At 40.3% G+C, this 20257-nt stretch overlaps 3 protein-coding genes across 4 annotated transcripts; 1 reads left to right on the top strand and 2 right to left on the bottom strand.

The window, feature by feature from the left end:
* The first annotated feature begins 1364 nt into the window (after positions 1-1364).
* tigarb (TP53 induced glycolysis regulatory phosphatase b) lies at positions 1365-7196 on the top strand. 2 transcript variants are annotated; one of them, XM_080887176.1, is made up of 7 exons: positions 1389-1450; positions 1540-1593; positions 1719-1756; positions 1852-1973; positions 4017-4094; positions 4189-4299; positions 6196-7196. In XM_080887176.1, the coding sequence occupies exons 1-7, from the start codon at positions 1419-1421 to the stop codon at positions 6628-6630; spliced, it is 870 nt and encodes a 289-aa protein (XP_080743302.1). In that variant the 5' UTR covers positions 1389-1418; the 3' UTR covers positions 6631-7196. The 2 variants fall into 2 exon arrangements, with proteins under 2 accessions (XP_080743303.1, XP_080743302.1); XM_080887177.1 differs by lacking the exon at positions 1540-1593 and having other exon boundaries at positions 1365-1450.
* A 2684-nt stretch (positions 7197-9880) lies between these two features.
* fgf23 (fibroblast growth factor 23) lies at positions 9881-11521 on the bottom strand (the record flags this gene model as incomplete). Its single annotated transcript, XM_080887483.1, has 3 exons — positions 9881-10519; positions 11101-11204; positions 11287-11521. 3 exons carry the CDS (start codon positions 11519-11521, stop codon positions 10091-10093), a joined length of 768 nt encoding a protein of 255 aa, XP_080743609.1. The 3' UTR covers positions 9881-10090.
* A 1480-nt stretch (positions 11522-13001) lies between these two features.
* Positions 13002-19475, bottom strand: LOC308399152 (fibroblast growth factor 6-like). The gene is made up of 3 exons (XM_080886186.1): positions 18737-19475; positions 18147-18250; positions 13002-16385 (listed from the first exon to the last, which is right to left on the bottom strand). Exons 1-3 carry the CDS (start codon positions 19077-19079, stop codon positions 16209-16211), a joined length of 624 nt encoding a protein of 207 aa, XP_080742312.1. The 5' UTR covers positions 19080-19475; the 3' UTR covers positions 13002-16208.
* Between the last annotated feature and the right edge of the window lie 782 nt (positions 19476-20257).

Raw genomic sequence — 20257 nt, 5'->3', positions numbered from 1 at the left:
CAAGGGGGCTGAATACTTTTGCAAGCCACTGTATCTCTATCTGACTGACTTGGTTGAGTTGGTTCTTAATGCCATGCAGACACTCTGTGTTGAACCTACTCCTGACATTTGTGAAACCTTTCTTCACCTTTGTATTGATAAGGTCACTTCTAACAGGGCTCAGATCTCAGCTTTAATGACATGTTTGAGCCTTGGACTTTAAAGTAAATTGTTAGTCATTTGAAACCCTCATTATTTCATAAAATAATGATGCTGTCCCTCCTTCTCTACTTAGAGGTTCTTCCCACTGTAGGACCTTCTAATTTAGGAATTGTAGTAGTCTGTCTTCAGTCTCATAGGTTTTAAACATGGAGTAGATGAACCTTGACCACTTGAAATCTGCTTTGGTTCAGTCAGGGGAGGCATTTAGGTGAGGAAGAAGAGTGTTGATCCATAAAGGTCAGTGAGGTCATGTAAATGCTACTTCAGCTGTCAGATACAGAGATTAAAAAAATGTGCATGAATCATGCATGATTTTCATTTACACCCATCATCTTCAACACTGGGTACAACGGGGTTGACTTGGTTTCTTCACGTATCGCCTTCAGTGCAATTAAAGGCCTGTTAGAGGTAGTGTTGGATGCTGCATGACAATTCTGTACGCAAGACCTTCCAGCTCCCTTGGCTCATGTTCACACATCATAAACTAGTTTGAAGCATTTGTGATTAAAGTGGTTAAATTCTAGAAATCATCTTTAGTCAAAACACGGCTAATGCTTTACTGATGTAAAGAAAGGCACTGACAAAATGATTAGCTTAAAGTAAAATCACAGGCCAAAATAAACTGAATAAGTATATCATGAAATAATTAATTAAATATGTGGAAAATTATTAAAATAGGGAACAATTAGTTTGTTTAATATGCAAATAATTATTGCATATCAATTAATTTCATTTAAAACATTTAAGAGATTGTTTATTTTTATTTCAAATTTTATTTAATTAATGACGCATTAACTATTTAATAATATATTTAATCCATTTTGTCACTCGTGGCCCTCCATAGAGCTCATCCTTAATGTCTTGCTAAATTATGTGCTGTGGGGGAAAATTCCGACTGGATAGGGGGTTTATTTTATTTTATTTTATTTTATTTGTGTCGCGCTTTTTAGAGGGGAAATACGGTGGCCCTGAAGTGCAAATCACACCAACAAATTGCTAAACACAACAACAAAATTGAGAGGCCCTGAAGTGTTTAGCAATTTGTTGGTGTGATTTGCACTTCAGGGCCACCGTAGAAACGGGGACACCCATGCCCTCGCTGAGATTTTAAAAAAATTATTTACAGTTACGCAGCACTGCAATGCGTCATGACGTCAAACGTTACGCACAACTGCAGCCGAACCAAACAGGAAGTAGTGCGAGAGCGGCTGCTGAAAATGTTTACGTTCAGTTTAACGTTCGTACGACAGTAAGTAGTAATTTAGCGGCTTAATTGTTGTTTCATACTTTCACCTGACTTGAAGATGAGTGATTTGCTGATGTTGGTGTCTCCTATAGAGCCTGCGTGTCCTGTCAGGTGTTGCAGCATGCTGTGTGGCTACATGTGTGCCTGTGCGGCTGACTTTGAGCAATAGGAGACTTAGGCACCTTTAACGTTTGTGCTCTGTTTTAGTTTTTTTTGAGGAGATGTTTATATGAGTCGTCTAACTCGGATTTGTTGTTTTGTATCTACACAGTGGGGAAACGCAGTACAACAGGGAAAAGCTGCTGCAAGGTGATTCACGTTATAACAACAGATGTAATCACGTGTTTACCTTTCACATCTAACTGCACCTGTGTGTTTGGACGGTCTGTAATTTGTGATCTCAGGTCAAGGTGTGGACACGCTGCTGTCAGAGACAGGTGTGCAGCAGGCTGAGGCAGCAGGACAATACCTAAAAGACATCGCGTTTACCAAAGTGTTTGTCAGTAACCTGCAACGAGCTGTACAGGTGAGGCACTCAGGTGCACTTTTTGGGGCACCATGGGAGGAAAATGACTGTGACAGAGGTGGCACATATCTTGCTGTAGAGATGACATCAATGAAAAATAGTCCAACACTTTAGCTCCTTTTACTGATCTATTTACCATTAACTTTTAATCCACTTTGATCATTTTAACATGGCTCACAGTATTTATTTATAGCACTTTTTAAAATATAAGCCTATATTCTTTATGCAAAGAATCAAATGGATAAGAAGCAGATTTTATTACAGCAGCATAATGTTTATAGTTTAATCCATCAGCAGGTTATGGTATGAAATAGAAACTGTTCATTGACATCAATCTGTGACAGGTATGTTGAATTTTTTTTTAAGATGTTTGGATGGTGTGAATTTTTCGATGGAGTTATCATCTTTCCTTTTGTAACGGCTAAAGGAAGCACTGAAGCACCTTTGCTTAGCTTTTATTAAGGTTGCCAAACAGATATATCCAGGTCAGTTCACACACTTACAAACCTTATTAGGCAAATTTTACTATTCCACTACAGCACCTGCTTTCCTGCCACTTGCACTGTACTTTAAAATATTGCTGCTAGAATTATTGCAAAGCAAACAGTCCCACAGCATAGTGATATGCTGTGTTTGTTGTGCTGTTGCATTATGGCCAAAAATCTCCACATTGGTGTCATCTTTGGTTTGTTCTGATGTAACTTTTTATAGAGAGGCGCCTTTTCCCCTCACTTGTTCAGTCTTTTTTCAATTTACCGCCATGAACTTTAACCTTTAACATGCTAAGTGAGGCCCGTAGAGTCTGAGATGTAGCTCCTGGTTTTTTTTTTTGGGGGGGGGGGGGGGGTTTGCGGTTTCTCTGAGCATTGCATGGTCTGATTTTGGGGTGACTTTGCTGGGACGTCCACTCCTGGGAAGATTAACGCTGAACCAGCAACCTGCCAAAACTTGTGCTTTTGTACAGGAGAAGCATAGAAGCACCTGGCTTCTACTTACCATGTTAATTCATTTGGGACCAGTAAGGTTGTTTTTAGGGTGTATTGTCTTTCTTAAGACTGTAACTGGCACTGCTCAAGATTCAGGGGACACCAATGGATTGATTTCTTGACACAGGCAGCTATTCACGTTCCAAATAACTGGGATCTTTTGCAGATTCTAAGTCCTGCTGTGAAAATGAACCATTGTCTCCATAATGCTTATCAGCAGACACAAGCACGGAGTGCTCTGAAATCTCCTGGTAGACGCTGCATTGACTTTGGATTTGATAAAACGCAGCGGACCAACCACCACAAAGAAAAGCAGACGCCATGTAAACCCAAATCATCACAAAGTTCAGAAACTTCACACTGGACTTCAAAAACCTTTGATTCTGAGCCTCTGCTCTGCTTCCTCTAGACTCCAGGATCCTGATTTCCAAATGAAATTTATACATTTACTTAACGTTCATAAAGGTTCCAGTTATCTTTCTCCTTAGCTCAAGTAAGACTCCACTGATGTCATATCTGGTTCAGGAGTGCTTGATACTAGGACTGCGACAGTTGCAGCTCCTATCCTGAAAACATCTGTGCGTGCTCGCTCTCAATGCTCTGACACTAGCCTCAGTCCACTTCTCGTGAAGTCCATAAATGGATGTTTTCTTGACAATCCACTCATGAATGTAGTCTTGTAGTTTGTTGCTTTTGTACCTTTTCCTACCATGCTTTTCTCCTCCACTCAACTTGACATAAACATGCTTCAGTACAGCACTCTGATCAGACAGCAGTGACCTCCATGTGGAGGCTGTCATAGGTTATCATCTGGCCAACTGCCACTTCAGCGGTTTTCCTCACAGTTAAGGTAACTACAAAGCTGTAATAACTGATGTGAACAGTTACATGACTAAGTGATGCCACACGTACTTCCCATCAGCATCAAATGTTTAACTAATGAAATGTCATCTGGTTATGGAGAAATACAACACAGGATCTGTAGAAATGGCTATACTGAGATTCATGTCTTTTTCATTAACAGTGTATGAGTGACTGATTGTGTTTCCTTCTTCAGACAGCAGAGATAATTCTGAGGAACAACAGTCATTGCTCTGGCATGGAAATGGTTTTGGAGCCGCTACTCAGAGAGCGAGTAAGATCTGTTTACGTTCTGCTGCTTCCACATGTTAAAGTGTTACACATAGCTGTACGGGAGCCCTAAACTGGGGCTCTTTGTGTTGGCACAGGGTTTTGGTGTCGCTGAAGGGCGTCACAAAGAGTATTTGAAGAACATGGCGAATGCTGCAGGCCAGTCGTGCCGTGACTACACACCACCGGGAGGAGAGACTTTAGATCAGGTTAGTCCAAACAGCTGGCCTAAAGACCATTACTTGTACAACAGTGCCATGCAGTGGTCATTTTAGGACATTGCAGGTTAAGTAATCCCTTCTGTTTCCAAACTGATCTTTTATAAAGCTTCTTCTTCAGACCAGGGTAATGTAGAAAAGAATGTAGAAAGACTGTTTTGACATTTTACATTCAGAATTTCCATTTAACTCCCTTTGTATAAGCCTCAGTGTTGTGGGTGTTGGGTCAGAGCCTATACTGGGACTCTTACTGGGGTATAAAAGAGACCAGTGTTAAGCAACATCTGTGGTTTTTCTATTGCTGCGTCTTCCTCCACTCAAATTCACACACTACCCTAATTCACTTTTTTGGGTGGTTATTTTACCCCTTTGTTAGTTTAAGTGCTCACAGGATAGGAGGGTAGAGAGTTTAATGAACATCCCTAACTCAACTTAAAATAGTAGACACTTAAATTTTCTCCTACACTTTAAAGGTAAACTTATCAACACATAAATTTATCCTCTAATTTCTCTCAAAGTTGTCCTCTTTTTGGAGGTTTAAATAATTTCTTGATCAATCAGTTGTTATTCATATTGAAATGAATGAAATAAGTGAAATGCTTGTACAGGGTGGGCCATTTATATGTATACACTGTAATAACATGGGAATGGTTGGTGATATTAAAGTCCTGTTTGTGGCGTATTAGTATATGTGAGGGGGCAAACTCCTCAAGATGGGTGGTGACCATGGTGGCTATTTAGAAGTCTGCCATCTTGGATACAACTTTTGTTTTTCCAATAGGAAGAGGGCCATGTGACACATCAAACTTATTGGTGATGTCACAAGGAAAACAATGGTGTGCTTGGTGCTCTAATATCGCCAACCATTCCCACGTTATTACGGTGCATCCATATAAAAGGCCCACCCTGTATTTTCTCTGACCAGCAGTCTAGAGCTTTTCAGGGGCCATTTTCATACATTAACCTAAAATTTATAGAGGACCGAAATGGCAACATCAGTGGTAATAGTAAAGAAATTGAGTTAATGATAACGGAGTTACTATTTTTTTCTGTTCTATTTATCTACCTTTGTCTTAATTTTCTAATTTATTTACTTTTGATTTAATTATTCATCCCCTTCAGTTATTTTTAGCTCATCCAATTGTAGAACTGATGAGCTTATCCCACAACTGTCCTGCTCTCTTACTATAGTATTTGGTCAGATTTTGGTGAAATGAACATGATCACCTAATTGGTCTTCAGCATAACTGTCCTTAAGGTTGAGGTCACATTTGTTGTTTTATGGGCAGTAACCTGTGAATGTGGTGGATGCATTTATTTCTGTTTCTTCATTCTCACTTTTTTCTATTCTTATGCTTTTCTGCTTCAGCATGAAAATGAGGGAGGCATCATTTAAAGTCTGTAATGACTTCTGTTTAAGCGTGGCTGGGTTTATAGAGAATGGCTGAACAAGAAATAAATATGTTTGAGGGCAAACTAGAAAGGATGAATGAATGAATCCATAAAAAAAATGTGAGTTCATGCTTTATACTGAGTTGAATTTAAGAACTTCCACAGACAAAGTTGGACTAGATTGATTGATAAATCAGTAGATAAATATATTATATTTTCTGCATAAACTCAGTTTGAGTTGGATAAATCAAAGTCTGACTTTTTAAACCAAAGATGAAAAAAGCAAATCTCTCCAGTGGAAATGCTGCAGTGATCAAATTTTTTTTTGGCCTTTTGGTTGAAGGTTGTTTTTTTGTTTTTTGTTTGTTTTTTTTTGTTTTTTTAAATCTAGTATTCACAGCAGCTCTGATGTTTTAATATACAGTAGGTACGAGGACTGAAAATTACATGGAAAAACGAATGGCTCTCTGAGCTTCCCTGTCATGTTGCTTTCAGGTGAAGCTTCGATTCAAAAAATTCCTCAAAGCTCTTTTCAAGCAAATGCTGGATGAGCACCTCTCATCAGGACCGGCTGCCTCTTCAGGAGCTTCAGCATCTGGAGATGTCGCCCAGGGGACCGCGGCCGTTGCCTCCAACACCCCCCCCTGCTGCTCAGCTGATGACGGCCTTCAGGGCGTGCTTGTCCACACTCTGGTGGTGAGCCACGGCGCTTACATTCGTGTGGCCATCTGGCACCTTGTGGAGGACTTAAATTGCGCTCTACCTGCAGGGGCGAAAATGCAGCAAGTGTTTTCACCCTGTCCGAACACGGGCATCAGCCGCTTCATTCTCACTCTGAGTGAGTCTGAGTCTGGGCCGGTCCTCTCCGCTGCTCGCTGTGTTTTTACCAACAGGAAGGACCACCTGGAGAACCTCGCAGATGGTGAATAGCACAAAAGAAAATAAAGAGGTAGATGTTCTCTGCTTGTGTGTGTATATGTACACACTATCTGATGGATGATGGAACTATTATAAGCACTAATCTAGCACAGGTAACTGAAGGCTACGTTGCACAGGGTAATTCATGTTTTCTCAGTCGCTGTGTTTCACTGTGGATCAACGCTCAGATTCGGTGTACAGTTCTGTTTCATCATGAAACCATGTCTGTCCAGCTGTAGGCCAGTAAGGTGACCTTTCATATTTAAATTGTTTAAAAACTGATCATTAAATTGCCTCTTTTATTGTGTTACACCAAAGTTTGAAGTATTTAATGTATTGTGGCATTTCCTGTGTGGCAGTTGTGCTGCTGCTCATTTTATTGTGTGCAATATTTCGTGAGAGCACTGATACTTTGAGTTTGTGTTTAACATTTCATACAATCACAAGTAATGAGGGAAAAAACAAGTTGCACAAATCACAGAATGCTGTGAAATTACTTGCAAGACATTTGTGGATGTATTGTCTTTTTTTCTGGGTGCTACATATTCATAAGATCTTTTTATGTTGTCTGACATCATTTTATCTCCAATAAATGGCTGATGCAGCTCATGATGACCTCAATCAATAAACCATGGTCTGATTTATTCCCAATAGCTGTGTATAACTGAAAAACTGATGAAAACCAATTTAACACAAAGGCATGTGTTATGAATAGTGCAGAAGAGCATCTCTTAATGGGCTACAGCAGTAGAAGACCACACTCCAGTTCAGAACAGGATACTGAGGCTACAATTTTCACAGTTCACCAAAATGAGACCAGACAAGATTGGAGTCATCTGGTCTGATGAGTCCATTTCTGCTGCCACATTCAGATGGTGGGATCAGAATTTGATGAGAACGGCATGAAAGCATTGATCCATCTTGGCTTCTATCAACATTCAGGCTGGTGTAGGGTTAATAGTCACCCTACATGAGTATTTTTGCTGATCATCCGTTTATGAACACGGCATCTACTGATGGCTGCTTCCAGCAGGAAAACAAAGCATGTTTAGAGATATCATTCAATCTAATGCTAATGCTAAAAGTTAGTGCACTGGATTTTATAATGTTAGAATAATGAATAGGGGGAGTGTTATGTTTTTGGGAAACTTGTCGTATTTGAGGGCAGACACAAACGGCTGTTGTTGTTTGCATTGAAGGATTTGTTGGCATTACTGGTGCTACATCCTCTGCTACGGTTACGGTGCTAAGTCAGCATTTTCAATTTCTTTTGAATCCATGTTGGATGTCTTTAAGTGCTGATGGGAGATCAGTTTTGCTGCTTCCACCTATTTTTAATATCCTGTTGTGAGTCTCTCGGTAGGTCAAAGTAACAGATATCCTTAAAAAAAACAACAACTTGCAAACTCTGACAGGGCGTCATGGATACCACTCTCATGCAGTTTCAGTTTATTCACAAATATATTAAAATACAAATTCCAGCATAATGATATATAAAATAGGTATTTGTGAAATGGAACTCCCCCAAAACTGTTTACGGCTTTTAAAAAGAAGTCCAAATGTCACATTATACACACCAAATACAACATGGAAATTCTTAACATACGTGATCATACTAACCTAAATCACTACAGGGATCCTAACATATAAATTACATCCAATACATCTACAGTATGAACCTCATATAGAGAGCTATTACAGTTTTTAAAAGCTCATTGCCACTCAGCATTCAAAATCAAGCATAATTTAGTAGCAACTGTTGGATTAGAGTCTGTGTGAAGGAAGAAAAAGACATGTTTAAAGTGCTTTGAAGCTCCCCCCAAAATTCTGGACCTCTTGAGGTCACACTAACACATCTACATTTAAGTTTTCTTTCCCCTGAGAAGTTTTTTTTTCTTGGTAGAGCTCACAAAGTCTTATGTTGACTCTAAATGTACAAGCATCATGAAAAATGTCACATTCAGTTAACTTCAGAAGCCTGAAAAGAAGATCTATAATCTCTCAAGATATGTGGGATAAGCATTGCACCATCTAACATTGCTTTACCTTAAGTGAGGTACAAACAAAGACTGGTCGATGGTCAGTAGTGCTTCACATGAAAGAAAATGGCTAGTTTTATAAATAAGCTAACATATTTGGATAATTTCTTCTTGATTAGATCATCAGTCTTGCATATTACATTTGCAGCTTTGCTTCAAAGATTATAAAAGAGTTAAACTGTTGTTTGCTGTTATCTAAAGTAACTGAACTTAATCAACACATATGGTATGAAAAATACCTTTAAAGTAAAACATTAACAGATTTACCAAAAAGAGAGCGCACAAAAACAACTCACAAACACAGAACGTATTTTCTTTTATTACTTTATTTTGTCCCAAATTCAAGCAACACTCCATCCAAGACCCCAGCTCATACATTCAAAGACAAACCAATTTTCCCTTTATGTACATTTGAACTGTCTCACAAATAAATAAAACGAAGGAATGGATTTAAATAAATAAATACTCTTTGGGACTGTTTTTTGTGTTTGCTGGTGGCGCCCAGCACCTGTAAAAGTCACATAACTGGAGTTAGGAGTTGACATCTGTAAAGGTTATTTACCCTGTACATATATTCCTTCAAGTCATGTATTAAAGACTGGTGGAGGATACACAAATGAGTGATGGCAGTGAAAAGTTGTGGGATTTCCCTGTTTAATTCCAATTTAAGAAGTTAAAAACCGCACAGGACTTTCAAATATTTAATCTTAACCTACCAAATAAAAACTTTATAGTATGTTCGTCATATATATATCGCTTTCTTTTTGTTTTAAACCATTAAATGGTGCCTTCAGTATTCTAGATGCAGGCTAAGTTGAGCTTCTATCATGGGAAAAAACATCAGTGTCACTTTTGAAATGTGGGTTTCTCAGATCAGCTGTAAAAACCTCATTGAGAAGAAACCACAAAATCAAAGATTGCGCACACATGTACACTGATTTGGGGGTAATTAATTTGAAGGGCTCTGGTGATTTTGTGAGAGAAACCAAATAATATTCCGAAAGAAATCCTGATCAATGCTCAGCGTGAGAGCATGCCAGCTGGAACATCTGGACACCTAAGATATTATTTTAAAAGTGAATACAGGTTAAAACACACGTCCCTCGACTTAAAATCTATATTTACAACTGCGTGAAAACTAAATTAAAAGGAAAGAGAAGGCTGCAGGCGCAGGTGAATTTAAAGACAATATAAATTGTGCAAAAAGAGTTGCAAGTCAAGTTTGTACATTCAGTGTATAAACACACTGCATTGCTGAATGATTCGTGACTAAAAAAGTTTTTAAGTCAGTGTGAAAAAGAGGGAACGACCTTATTGTTCTGCTTTCATTTTTCCATGAAGTCTCATGTTAATATTTTTTCTCTTGTATGATCTAAACTAAAATGTTAAACTATAGACTCACATAGACTAACTGAAGGCTACCGTGGTCTTTCTCAGCCAACTGTCCCGGCGCTCCGGGGGCTGGCCGGGTTGGAGAAGTGCACGTTCCAGGGGTCTTGGCTGGATGGAGCCGCGAGTTTCTCCCGGGACACGTTGCGTCCGTCATCCCCGACCTCTGTTTCTATTTCCGTCTCAATTTCCACCTCCCTTTCCTCCAGCTCCTCGGGCACGGCCTGGGAGTCCGAACCCTCTTCTGTCTGCCCTCGGTTTCTCTTCTCCCTGTGCAGCAGGAGGCGCTCCAGTGGTACGGTGTTTTTCCTGGGCAAGAAGAGGGAGGTCTGCGGCAGGTTCTGACCCGCCGAGTACACCTGTCGGGAGCCCTCCAGGTTGAACAAGATGCCGGTCCGGCTGGAGTAGTACACGTCCCGGTTGTTCTCCAGGAGCTTGTGGTTGAACAGACAGTCATCCCGAAGGCAGACAGGCTGGAAAAGAGAGAGGTGAGAGGGGCAAAATGAAACAAACGGAAATAACCAACCAAATCTTTCTTTGATGCATGCCATGAAATAAATATTTTTTTGTTTTTAAAAAACTGTTTAAATTAAAAATAAATAAATAAATAAATAAATAAATAAATAAATAAATAAAAATCCCCGTTTAGAAATAAATCGGATCGCATGGAAAACAAAAGTGTTTTGCGGGATTATTAAATATAAAATACACGAAAAACAAACCACACACACAAAAAAACCTCTCACATTAATTACTTCATAGCTCAGAGAAATACAAATAACTCGCTGTTTAGTCAAAGAAACGGTGAAAAACAAATGTGGACTATTGTTTGCATTATTTTGTGCAGAAAAACGTCATAAAAACCATAAATGTAATAAAAGTAACTGAAGGTTTGAGGTCTGAGTTTATTGACAGTGACCTTTATCGATGAATGAATATTTATTTTAGACACACTGTGCGTAAAAACTAAGTAGCACAAGGTTCCGACGAAATGCGTGGGGTCGATTAAATCACAAATAAACACTGAGTGAATTCAAATTAATTATTTGCTTACAGAGCTGAACGGGTTGCCCTCCAGGTCCATGCACAGGTAACGGCTGCTTTTGACGCCGAGGATGGCGATACGATCTCTTGCTTCAGATTTCAGTAGAATCACACCTGCAGGAGGAGAAAGGAATAATAATCATACGAGAATACAGACTTTCATTATACTACAGCATAAATATTAGAGTTATCTTACTATAGGTGCTCCTGGACGTAGTTTTGCGCACACTCCCATCTAATCTGATCTCCAAGTAGAAGTTATTGAGGTCTGTGGATGTCTGCAGGTGGACGTATCTCCTTGGGTTCCCCCAGGTGGATCCAACCAGAGGTGATGGGTTCGGGACCGTATCCCCGAGAGGAAATCCCTGCAAGACAGCGAGAAAGAGCGCCAGCACGGTGTCTCTCATCCCCATTCGCCTGTTGACCTCCATTCTGGTTCAAACTTCGAGCTCCTGGAAGTTTTCAGATGCTCTGTTGTCGCAAAGTTTGGAGACAGTTCCTATTTAAAGCCCCCCGAGCGCCACTCCTGCTCACATCCTTTGGGTAAAAAAAAGGAAAAAAAAAAAAAAAAACCGAAACTCGCCCCCAAAGCAGATGTGCGGGTTTGCTGCAGCGGAAGGGCCACTTCCACCTCTGTCTGTTTACACCGATGCTGCTGGTCAAACAACAGAACTCTTATTTTTGGTTAGTCTTGACTCATCCACCTTAAATTAGACCTGTTACCAAATAATTCCTGCTTTAGTTTGGTGTAAAACGATGTACAGGGTAAATTAAAAGGAAAAAAACCCCGGAACTTACATTTTATTTTTAATCAAACCAGACACGGGTCATAGTATAATTTAACTGATTATAATTAAGACGTACATTTTAAATTAAATAGCTTATTATATATATTTAACAGAACCGGTTAACCACGGTGGACTAGACTTGTGTGCTGGTTCAGTTTGCCTTTGCGCACCTGCAGAGCTCAACAGTCCCTGTGTTTGACCAGCAGAGGGAGACACTTCCTTATATAGAGCAGAGAAACGAAAGTCTGATAGCAAGACTGTGACAGAATAGTTTCCCCAGAACATCACTCTAAAGTAAACTCACGCTTCAGTTTTGTGAAAATCAGGACCATTAAGTGCAGCCAAATAGTTAAAAAAAAATTAACAGAAATGTTAAATACCAGTGGTGGAAAGTAAGCTTATTCATTCTGTACAGCCAACAAGCCTTTAGATTTAACATGTGGCCTTCAGAGGAGGCCTGACTCCTACACTTGGACCTGCTGTATGAATTACTACACTCTAAGGCAGATGTTTGTCTGGGGTTGAAAAGTGTATTATAGTTGAATTGCCTCAATTGTGCATTGTTTCCAATGGCCAGCAGGGGGCGACTCTTTAGACTGCAAAAAGGTGTGGAAGTCATCTAGAAAATACTGCTCACTTGCAGGGAAGAGGATTAGCGCATTTTTATAGTAGTATTTTTAATGAACTTTTTGTGATTATTATAGAAAAGTAAGAATTCTGGAAGAAATTTTTACAACTAATTCTGGCAACAATAACGTCTGAATTCTGATTAAATCAGAATACTGAGGAAAAAGGTCTATGCGAAAATATTGTTTCCCTTACAACCAACAGGCATGCTATATATATATATATATTTCACTTCTGTTCACTTCACTTTCAAGTTTTGTTTTGCTGAATTCACTATGATTTTTTTATGGTTCAACTTAGAGTAACAAAGGAGGATTAGGGAGAGTTTGCTCTACCTTGTGAAAAGTGAGCAGTGACAGTTGATTTTCTTAGTCAGATTCACCTCCAGTTTGTCAGGTAAAAGAGTTTAAAGAGATAAAGAGTTTAACCAGTGCTACACAAAGAATCACACCTTTTCAAGCAGTTTTAAAAAAACCAAAACAAACTTTTATTGGTATCTCAGGAATACAGTAGACTGCTGTGCACAGCACATACGTACAAAAATAAAAGGAAAAAACTTTAATATCCTTACTTAGCATTGTCTGTTTTCAGAAACAAATAACTGAAGTTTGTTTCTTTTCATTTACAGTCATCAGCAAACCAAAACTAAGGCAGAAGGTGAGGTATATGAGAACAGAGGAGAGGAATAGAGAAGGATTTAAAAACAAAACAAAAAAAACAGAGAAAAAGCACACACCCTTAATCAGATTCAGAGCTCAGGCATGCTAAAGTATGTTAATCATTATTTTTTTTAAAAGAAATTCCTCACCTTGACTTAATTAAATTTGACCTATGATAAGAAAATGGAAGAAAAGAAAACAGATAAATCTGGATACATTTCTTTCTTTCTTTTTTTGGTCAAAGCTGATAGGTGAGTGTTTTGCTTTAGACACAAACTTTCCCTCTTTTAGAGATTGTTTTTCATGACCGATATTGTTTGAAAAGTTGCTTCCTTACACTTGTTTCTAATCAAGATGTCCTTGATAAGGGGCTGCCAGAGACTTTGGACATCTTGATTAGGGTGCTGGCTGAGAGAAGTGCTCTTTGCTTTCATGTCTTGCTCAGCTGAAAATACAGATTCACAACGGTTTACTCCCGAGGAGATCAGTGATATGACACGCAGCCTCATCAATGACAACAATGAGCCTTTTTTTCCCCTTTGTTTGTTTTGCTGACATTTTGAGCTACATTTGCTTTGCTGTATATAGCCTTGGCATTTGCAAAAAATGCCCTCAGAGCAGAAACAAGCCATTTAAGATTGGGGAAGAACACTGTTATGATTAAATGAGCAGCGTGGCGTGTTCAAATCTTGGGGTGCAGATGGAGCTCAGCAGCAGCAGCAGCAACAGCAGCAGAGGGCACGCCCTGAGGATGGCTGGGGAGCTGTCCTAAAGGACTGGAGTGCAGCAGGAGAGGTGAGGTGAGGCTTTGCGTGACTCTGCTCCCCACATACTGCATTAACTCTGCAGATGTCCCCTCCACAGAAATATCCCTACATGACTATTTAGAAAGGGGAGTTGACAGCAAGTTGCAGGGCTGTATTTTAAAGAGGTGGTGCTCTAGTTTCATAGGATGTAGTGCTGTTTCAGAAAATACTGCAGGTAAAAGGAACTATTAGAAATATGTTTTTGAGGGCTTAAGACAGTCCGACCCATATAGAAGACCACCCTGGTCATTGGGGTCGGGGTCCGTAACTCTGACCTTGAACTAAAAAAGGCTGAAAGGAGAGGAGGAAGCTCCTGGGTTACAGCTGGAATCCCAAGGTCTCTTGCTATAGCAAGTAAGCTGTGGGGTGAGGGACAGGCAGAGGTGGGAGGGTGGGATAGAGCTCAGGTATGTGGAAAGCTGCCTGTCATCCTGGCAGATCTGCATTCCTGCAGCAGGTTTGAAGAACAACAAAGACAGCAGGCCAGCTCTGTCACATACGTCTTTCCTGGATTTAAATAGTCCTGTTTCCTCTGTCACAGGCACAGACAGAGGCAGATGATCAAGCGTTCGTCAGTTCTGTTTTGTTTGTTTTTTTGTTTTTTTAAAGTAAACAGCTGCAGAAAGTACAGGGGTGAATGTACTTGGGAAGACTCTCAGGAATTCTCAGAATGAGGCAAGAGAAACATCTTTGGAATATATAACAAGATATTTGTGCACACTAACAGCGGGTCTGCAAAGCTTAATACACCTCTAATAAACTTTTCTTATTAAATAATCAGTTTTTGACTAGCTCAGCCATTCAGCTATAGCAAACTAAGATCAAAATCAACAGAAATACAGATGCAGAGTTAAGAAATCTAAGAATGTGGATCCAGTCCTCGAGCTGAACCGCGCTTTAGTCCTTAAAGTCATCTAGAATTGCATTTCAAAACATTTACCTCCAACACCTCACTGCCACTGCAGTGCTGCTGCTGCAGAAAGCAGATTCAAGCAGGGGAATTGCCCCAGGGCATGCACATCCTCTACCAAACTCACTGATGTCAGAAAAAAAACAAATGTGGAAGCAAAGAGAACATTGAGGCACCATCATCGATGGTCGACTGTGCAGCCTGAACTCTTAACGCCTCATCCAGGCAACTGTAACAAAGCAGCATTGTATGGGTTTTTTTGTTTTTAAAAAAAGAAGAAAGAAAAAAAAGCTCCTGAATTCTTCTTCTTTTACATTTGCCAACTATTTACAAAGTTTTTTTTCATTGGTTTCATGGACAGTAGACATCATTTTCAATAGCAGCTATATCTTTGCCATTCAGAAAAAAAATGAAAATAAATAAATAAAAACCGCATCCCAGTTTACTGTGGGAGCCCTGTCCAAGACTATGTGCTGTAACATTTCTACTGTGCGCTCTATCTGCTCAAATAAAAATTTTCTCCATGCTGGGATAAATACATATTCCACCCTGTTTATATTTCGGCAATCCCACAAAGTCAAGCTCGTGGCCTTGTGCCAGTCTACATGGCTGACGGCTCTCTGGTCTCAACCACAGATTGTTTATTACTTAATCGATCTAATTACAGAAAATAAAATAAACCAGAGATAGTCAACCCCCTCCCCCTCCCCCTTCTGAGGCCCTGTTCGGTGTGTCAGCCCTATTTCTGACTCCAGCGGGTGTCTCTTACATGCAACTTTAAGGGGGCCACAAGTGGGAACACCAAGGCACCTTTAAATCGTGCAGCAAAGGTAGTGAATTTAACCACTGCCAGCTATCGATAATCAAGCGCTTAAAGGTTTGCGGAAAAAATAAATAACAAAGTTAGCAGATATTTGAGCAGAACTCCATGCATCCCTTAATCGAGTAAAGCGGTTCTTTGAGGTAACAAAAAGTATTCATTTCACTCTCCAAAAGCACAGAATACAGCTCATCCTCCATCTCAACAAAAAACAAAAGGAAGTGACATTTAGTTTAGTTGCAGCAAGCACCAAGGTAAAGTGGGACAGGCAAAGTCTTCAACTTTCCCCTGTCCATAAAAACAATAAGCAGCACAGTATGGCATACATATACAAAGATAACTATCCAAATATACATATATATATATCTATATATATATATCTATATATCAGAATAAATATTTGTCTTTTCTTTTGCAGTCCATGGGTGTGTATATCATTACTATGCATTTCTATATTACCTGGAGGAACATCCACATGTGCAAATTGTTAAGTTATTGCCAGTTTGTCTCATAGTCGTGGGAGGAAATGTGTGACAGTCATGGCGGTGGTGGCCTTGTTGCCTCTCTTTACACGGCCATGCTTGCTGAGGGCGATGTAGAAGCCCTTGTAAACAAAAGACTCATAGGCGTTGTAGTTGTTGGGCAGCAAAGTCTCCTTGAACTTGCACTCGTCCTTGAAGACTCTCTAGAAAAAGAGAGAAGGACAGAGGGGTGGGAGCAGGGAGGGGGTGAGGGGTGTCAGTAAATCTCATGACAGACGCAGTACGAACATCACAACATATGCATGGTTTCCACATGACCTCTGCTTTGGAAAACAGCCTGCCTTAGACAGCATGCTTTGAGGGAAACAGGAGGAGCAGGCATGCTGTTGCAAAAGAAATGCCCTTTTCAAATGCAGACACCGGCCTCCTGCTTTTACTGCTAAACTCATAAAAAAAGTCTCCCGACTGGGTTCACATCCTAACACTAATCAAAAGGAGAAGTGAACGAGCTGCAATCAAAGGCTGAATAACACAGGAACACATTACAGTGTTTACTAGGACACATTGTATTAGCATAAAAAAACCCTCTTTTGCTACAAGTGCAGATCTGTTGTACATATATATGTGTAGAAAACTCTGTTACATGTAGATATCCTGCTTGGTTAAAGAATTAACATTAAAGCACAGTCAAAGTACGGCAAGTAGAAGCAGTGGTGCTAATTCTGACTTTAATATTGTAATTTTCATCAACTAGTAGTTAGAAGCTGTCATACCATGGAGCAAAAAAGGCTAATACAATATTTTTACTGGCTTTGGCAATTACAGACATATTTTTATATATTATTAATTTCTTTTAAATTAACAAAAGAAACCAAACTTGTCAAAAACCTTGAATACGGACTTAACAATCTAAACAGGGCAAAATTATGACCACAAGTGATAAGTTTGATTTTCATATTCAGCCCAAAGCCCAACACAGCAAACTGTAAATTAAAAATCGAACTATCGTTTCCATTTTCCCTGTGAGATACACGCCAGTCTGAGCTTGCAGAGTCATTGCAGATACACACTATTAGGCATCAGCACTAAGTTGTAAGGTTGGATGGGACTCAGATTTATAAAATGTCCATGCTTCAAGGATTTTTATGAGACATAAACAGCTCAGAACAATATTGTAGAATCAAATTTTAGTGTAAGAAGAGAGACCTGCTGTGATATTTGACATCAACTGTAGCTAAAAATACAGAAATTACACACACACACACACACACACACACACACACACACACACACACACACACACACACACACTTGCCTTTTATTTGGCACCTAAGGCATTAAACAGCATGTCATAACTGACCTACTTTTACAGACTGGCTATAATTTCCCTGTCATGATTTCACTGAAGATCGTTTGATTGTGCATAGCAGCTTCAGGAAAAATGAGAAAGAGACTCTTACACCAGGAATGTAACTAAGTACATTTACTCAAGTACTGGGGCACTTTAAATGGAAATAATGCACCTTTAGCTCTAGCTGCTTTGCAGGTTAAGCTGAAATATTATCACTGAGTGGGCCGTTCTGCTGCACAGCAACTTCATAAATCACTGTTTCCGATAACAGTTACTTTTGCTGAAATACAACTGTGAGTGTGGCATTTTTACTTGTAATGGAGTACTCTACGTGGCACCACTGCTTCTTTTACTTGAGAACAGGATACTTAAACCACTGACAGATTCTGACACAGCAAAAGATTTGAACATTGAAGCTTTCTTGGACCCTGCTGGGAAGCCCCCCTATCATCGCGGCATATTAATAACACAACAGCGCTCATAAAGTCGTGGATGCAGCAGCTATATGAACTCGTCTTACACTGAACAGGATATGTGTGTATGTGTGTGTGACAAGGAGAGAGAGAGAGAAAAAAGGGGGTGGGGGAGCCTCTGAAGTTGCGCACAAACGTACCGTTCCGTATAACCTTCCCCTGCTGTTCATTGCGACAAACAGCCCACTCCTCACTCCGAACAGGCTGATCACTCCTCGGTCCACGGTGGAGATCTCTATCAGACCTGAACGAAACATACTGTTAGGGAAGCAAAGACACAAGTCACACTGCGACTGGGGGTAAAGTCGAGTAACTGGCCTATGCAGCAGGGATGGGTGTAACCTTGCAGGTGCATTGCGACTGGATGATGCTCTCCCTGCTCAATTAGCTCCTTTGCAGTTATCAGCTATTTGCATGTTCGATGCGAGTGTAGTCGAGAGCGTGCTGAGAGGGACGGGAGGGTGCCCTGCTGTAGGGGACGGAGGGTAAAAATAAGTTAGCGTCTAAACTGGCTCAAGCATTCATGTCATGTTTTTGGTTTGGGAGGATATTTCGCACTGCACGGATGCAAAGCTCAGTACACTGGTTTTGCTTTCGGGAACTTTCAACCATGCCGACACCTCTTATTAAACATCATGCAAGATAAGTGAGCGGTTCTAACTTTTGCACAGCCCTGCGCATAGGGTTACACTCTTTTTCTGGGTCCAGTGCTTTGCCGGATGCAACTCACTGTATTGGTTCTCATTGTGTTCACCGCTTATCCTGCCATCCGGGAGCACCTGCAGGTGAAACCCAATGCCCACGTTGCAGTACAGTCGTCGCACTCTTTTGATGCCCTGCAAATAGTCACTCTCCCAGTTCAGCTCCGATTTCCCCCCAGTTATACCCAAGTAGGAGCGGGAGAAGAGGGTCTCCCACTTCTTTTCCAGTAAAGTCGCATTAGTCCTGCTCGGAATCGGATAAGATGAAACGATTCCCCAGAGAGAAGTCCACAGTACAATAACTGCCAGTAGCGTCCAGTGCGTCCGGGCCCCGCTGGACATACTGTAGTGGCACCTTTGCGCAATGGCCATCCAGTTTACCTTTGGGGCACGTGGTCAAAGTTACCTGCCCTAAAAATGCAACTCTTCTTGATTTCTGTCCTTTGGCATGGTGGTGGTAAAGGTTTATTTTGGGATCAAGATAGATCAAGGCCCCATAGCCCGAGATCTGAGCAGGAGGATTGGGACAGAGCGCGTCGGAGCTTGAATTGGTGCCGGTGGCGATGATCATCTTTCGCCGCTCCGCGCCTCTGATCAGGCAACGCTGGCCGTGGAGGGGGACACCACTCACCGCAAAACCAGCTCACCTTGCCCCCGACTCTCACATCCTAAAATGACATCACTGTGACTTCACCGCTGCACCCCCCATCAAAAAGTAGGAGATGGGAGGAGGAGGAGAAGAGTTACAGGACCCTGGCAGGAGCGGCAGCTCTGATAGGAGTAATGGGGGGTGCTGCACCTTCAAACCAGCGTCAAATAAGCGAGACAGATTGAGAAGAAGAGCATCCTGTGGTGCATTTCAAAATAATAATTAAAAAAACTTCCCTGCATCAGCTTCTCTCCCTGGTTAAAAAAAAAAAGCTGCACAGTTATATGCTGTGGCCTTTACAAAAACGCAGTCTAGCTGAATACACAGGATATTTTTTATTACTAAAGTCAAACTTTGAGAAGCTAAAATTATTTCTAATTATCACTAAAATAAGTTTTATAATGCATCGCAGCGAAAATACAAGGTCACAAAAACAGGGGTGGATTCGCCATGTTTGTCATCATCTCGTCTTTATTGTGTTTAAGGTGACAGACGCTTGATAAAAGGCAGTGACAGCAAAAAAAAACCCCACAATCAATGCATTAATCTTGAGTTCATGCATTTAGGCATTATGAATGAAAAAGACATTTTTCCTCTTGGTGTTTTTCTTTAAATTGTCACCCGTAAAAAATGGAGTTGAAAGAAATATGTGAACAGAGGTACTCAGGTTTACTTCTGTTTTTGGATGACTCTGGATATGATTTCAAACACAGAATTGTACTTAAAAGTTCAGTGATTGAGTTTTTAAACGTATGAAGACAGCTTTGATTTATAAGTTGATCATTTTTCAACTAACTGAATACTTGTTTACATTAAGGATCACCAGAAAATGGTAAATAAATAAATAAACATTTCCTAGAACTTATTTTGGTCGTTTATTGTGGTACAAACAACATGCAGT

The sequence above is a fragment of the Rhamphochromis sp. 'chilingali' genome (assembly GCF_963969265.1).
Source record: "Rhamphochromis sp. 'chilingali' genome assembly, chromosome: 7".
NCBI classification, from domain to species: Eukaryota; Metazoa; Chordata; class Actinopteri; order Cichliformes; family Cichlidae; genus Rhamphochromis; species Rhamphochromis sp. 'chilingali'.
Note: the sequence above shows the minus strand (reverse complement) of the source record. Positions and strands in the feature narration are given on the sequence as shown.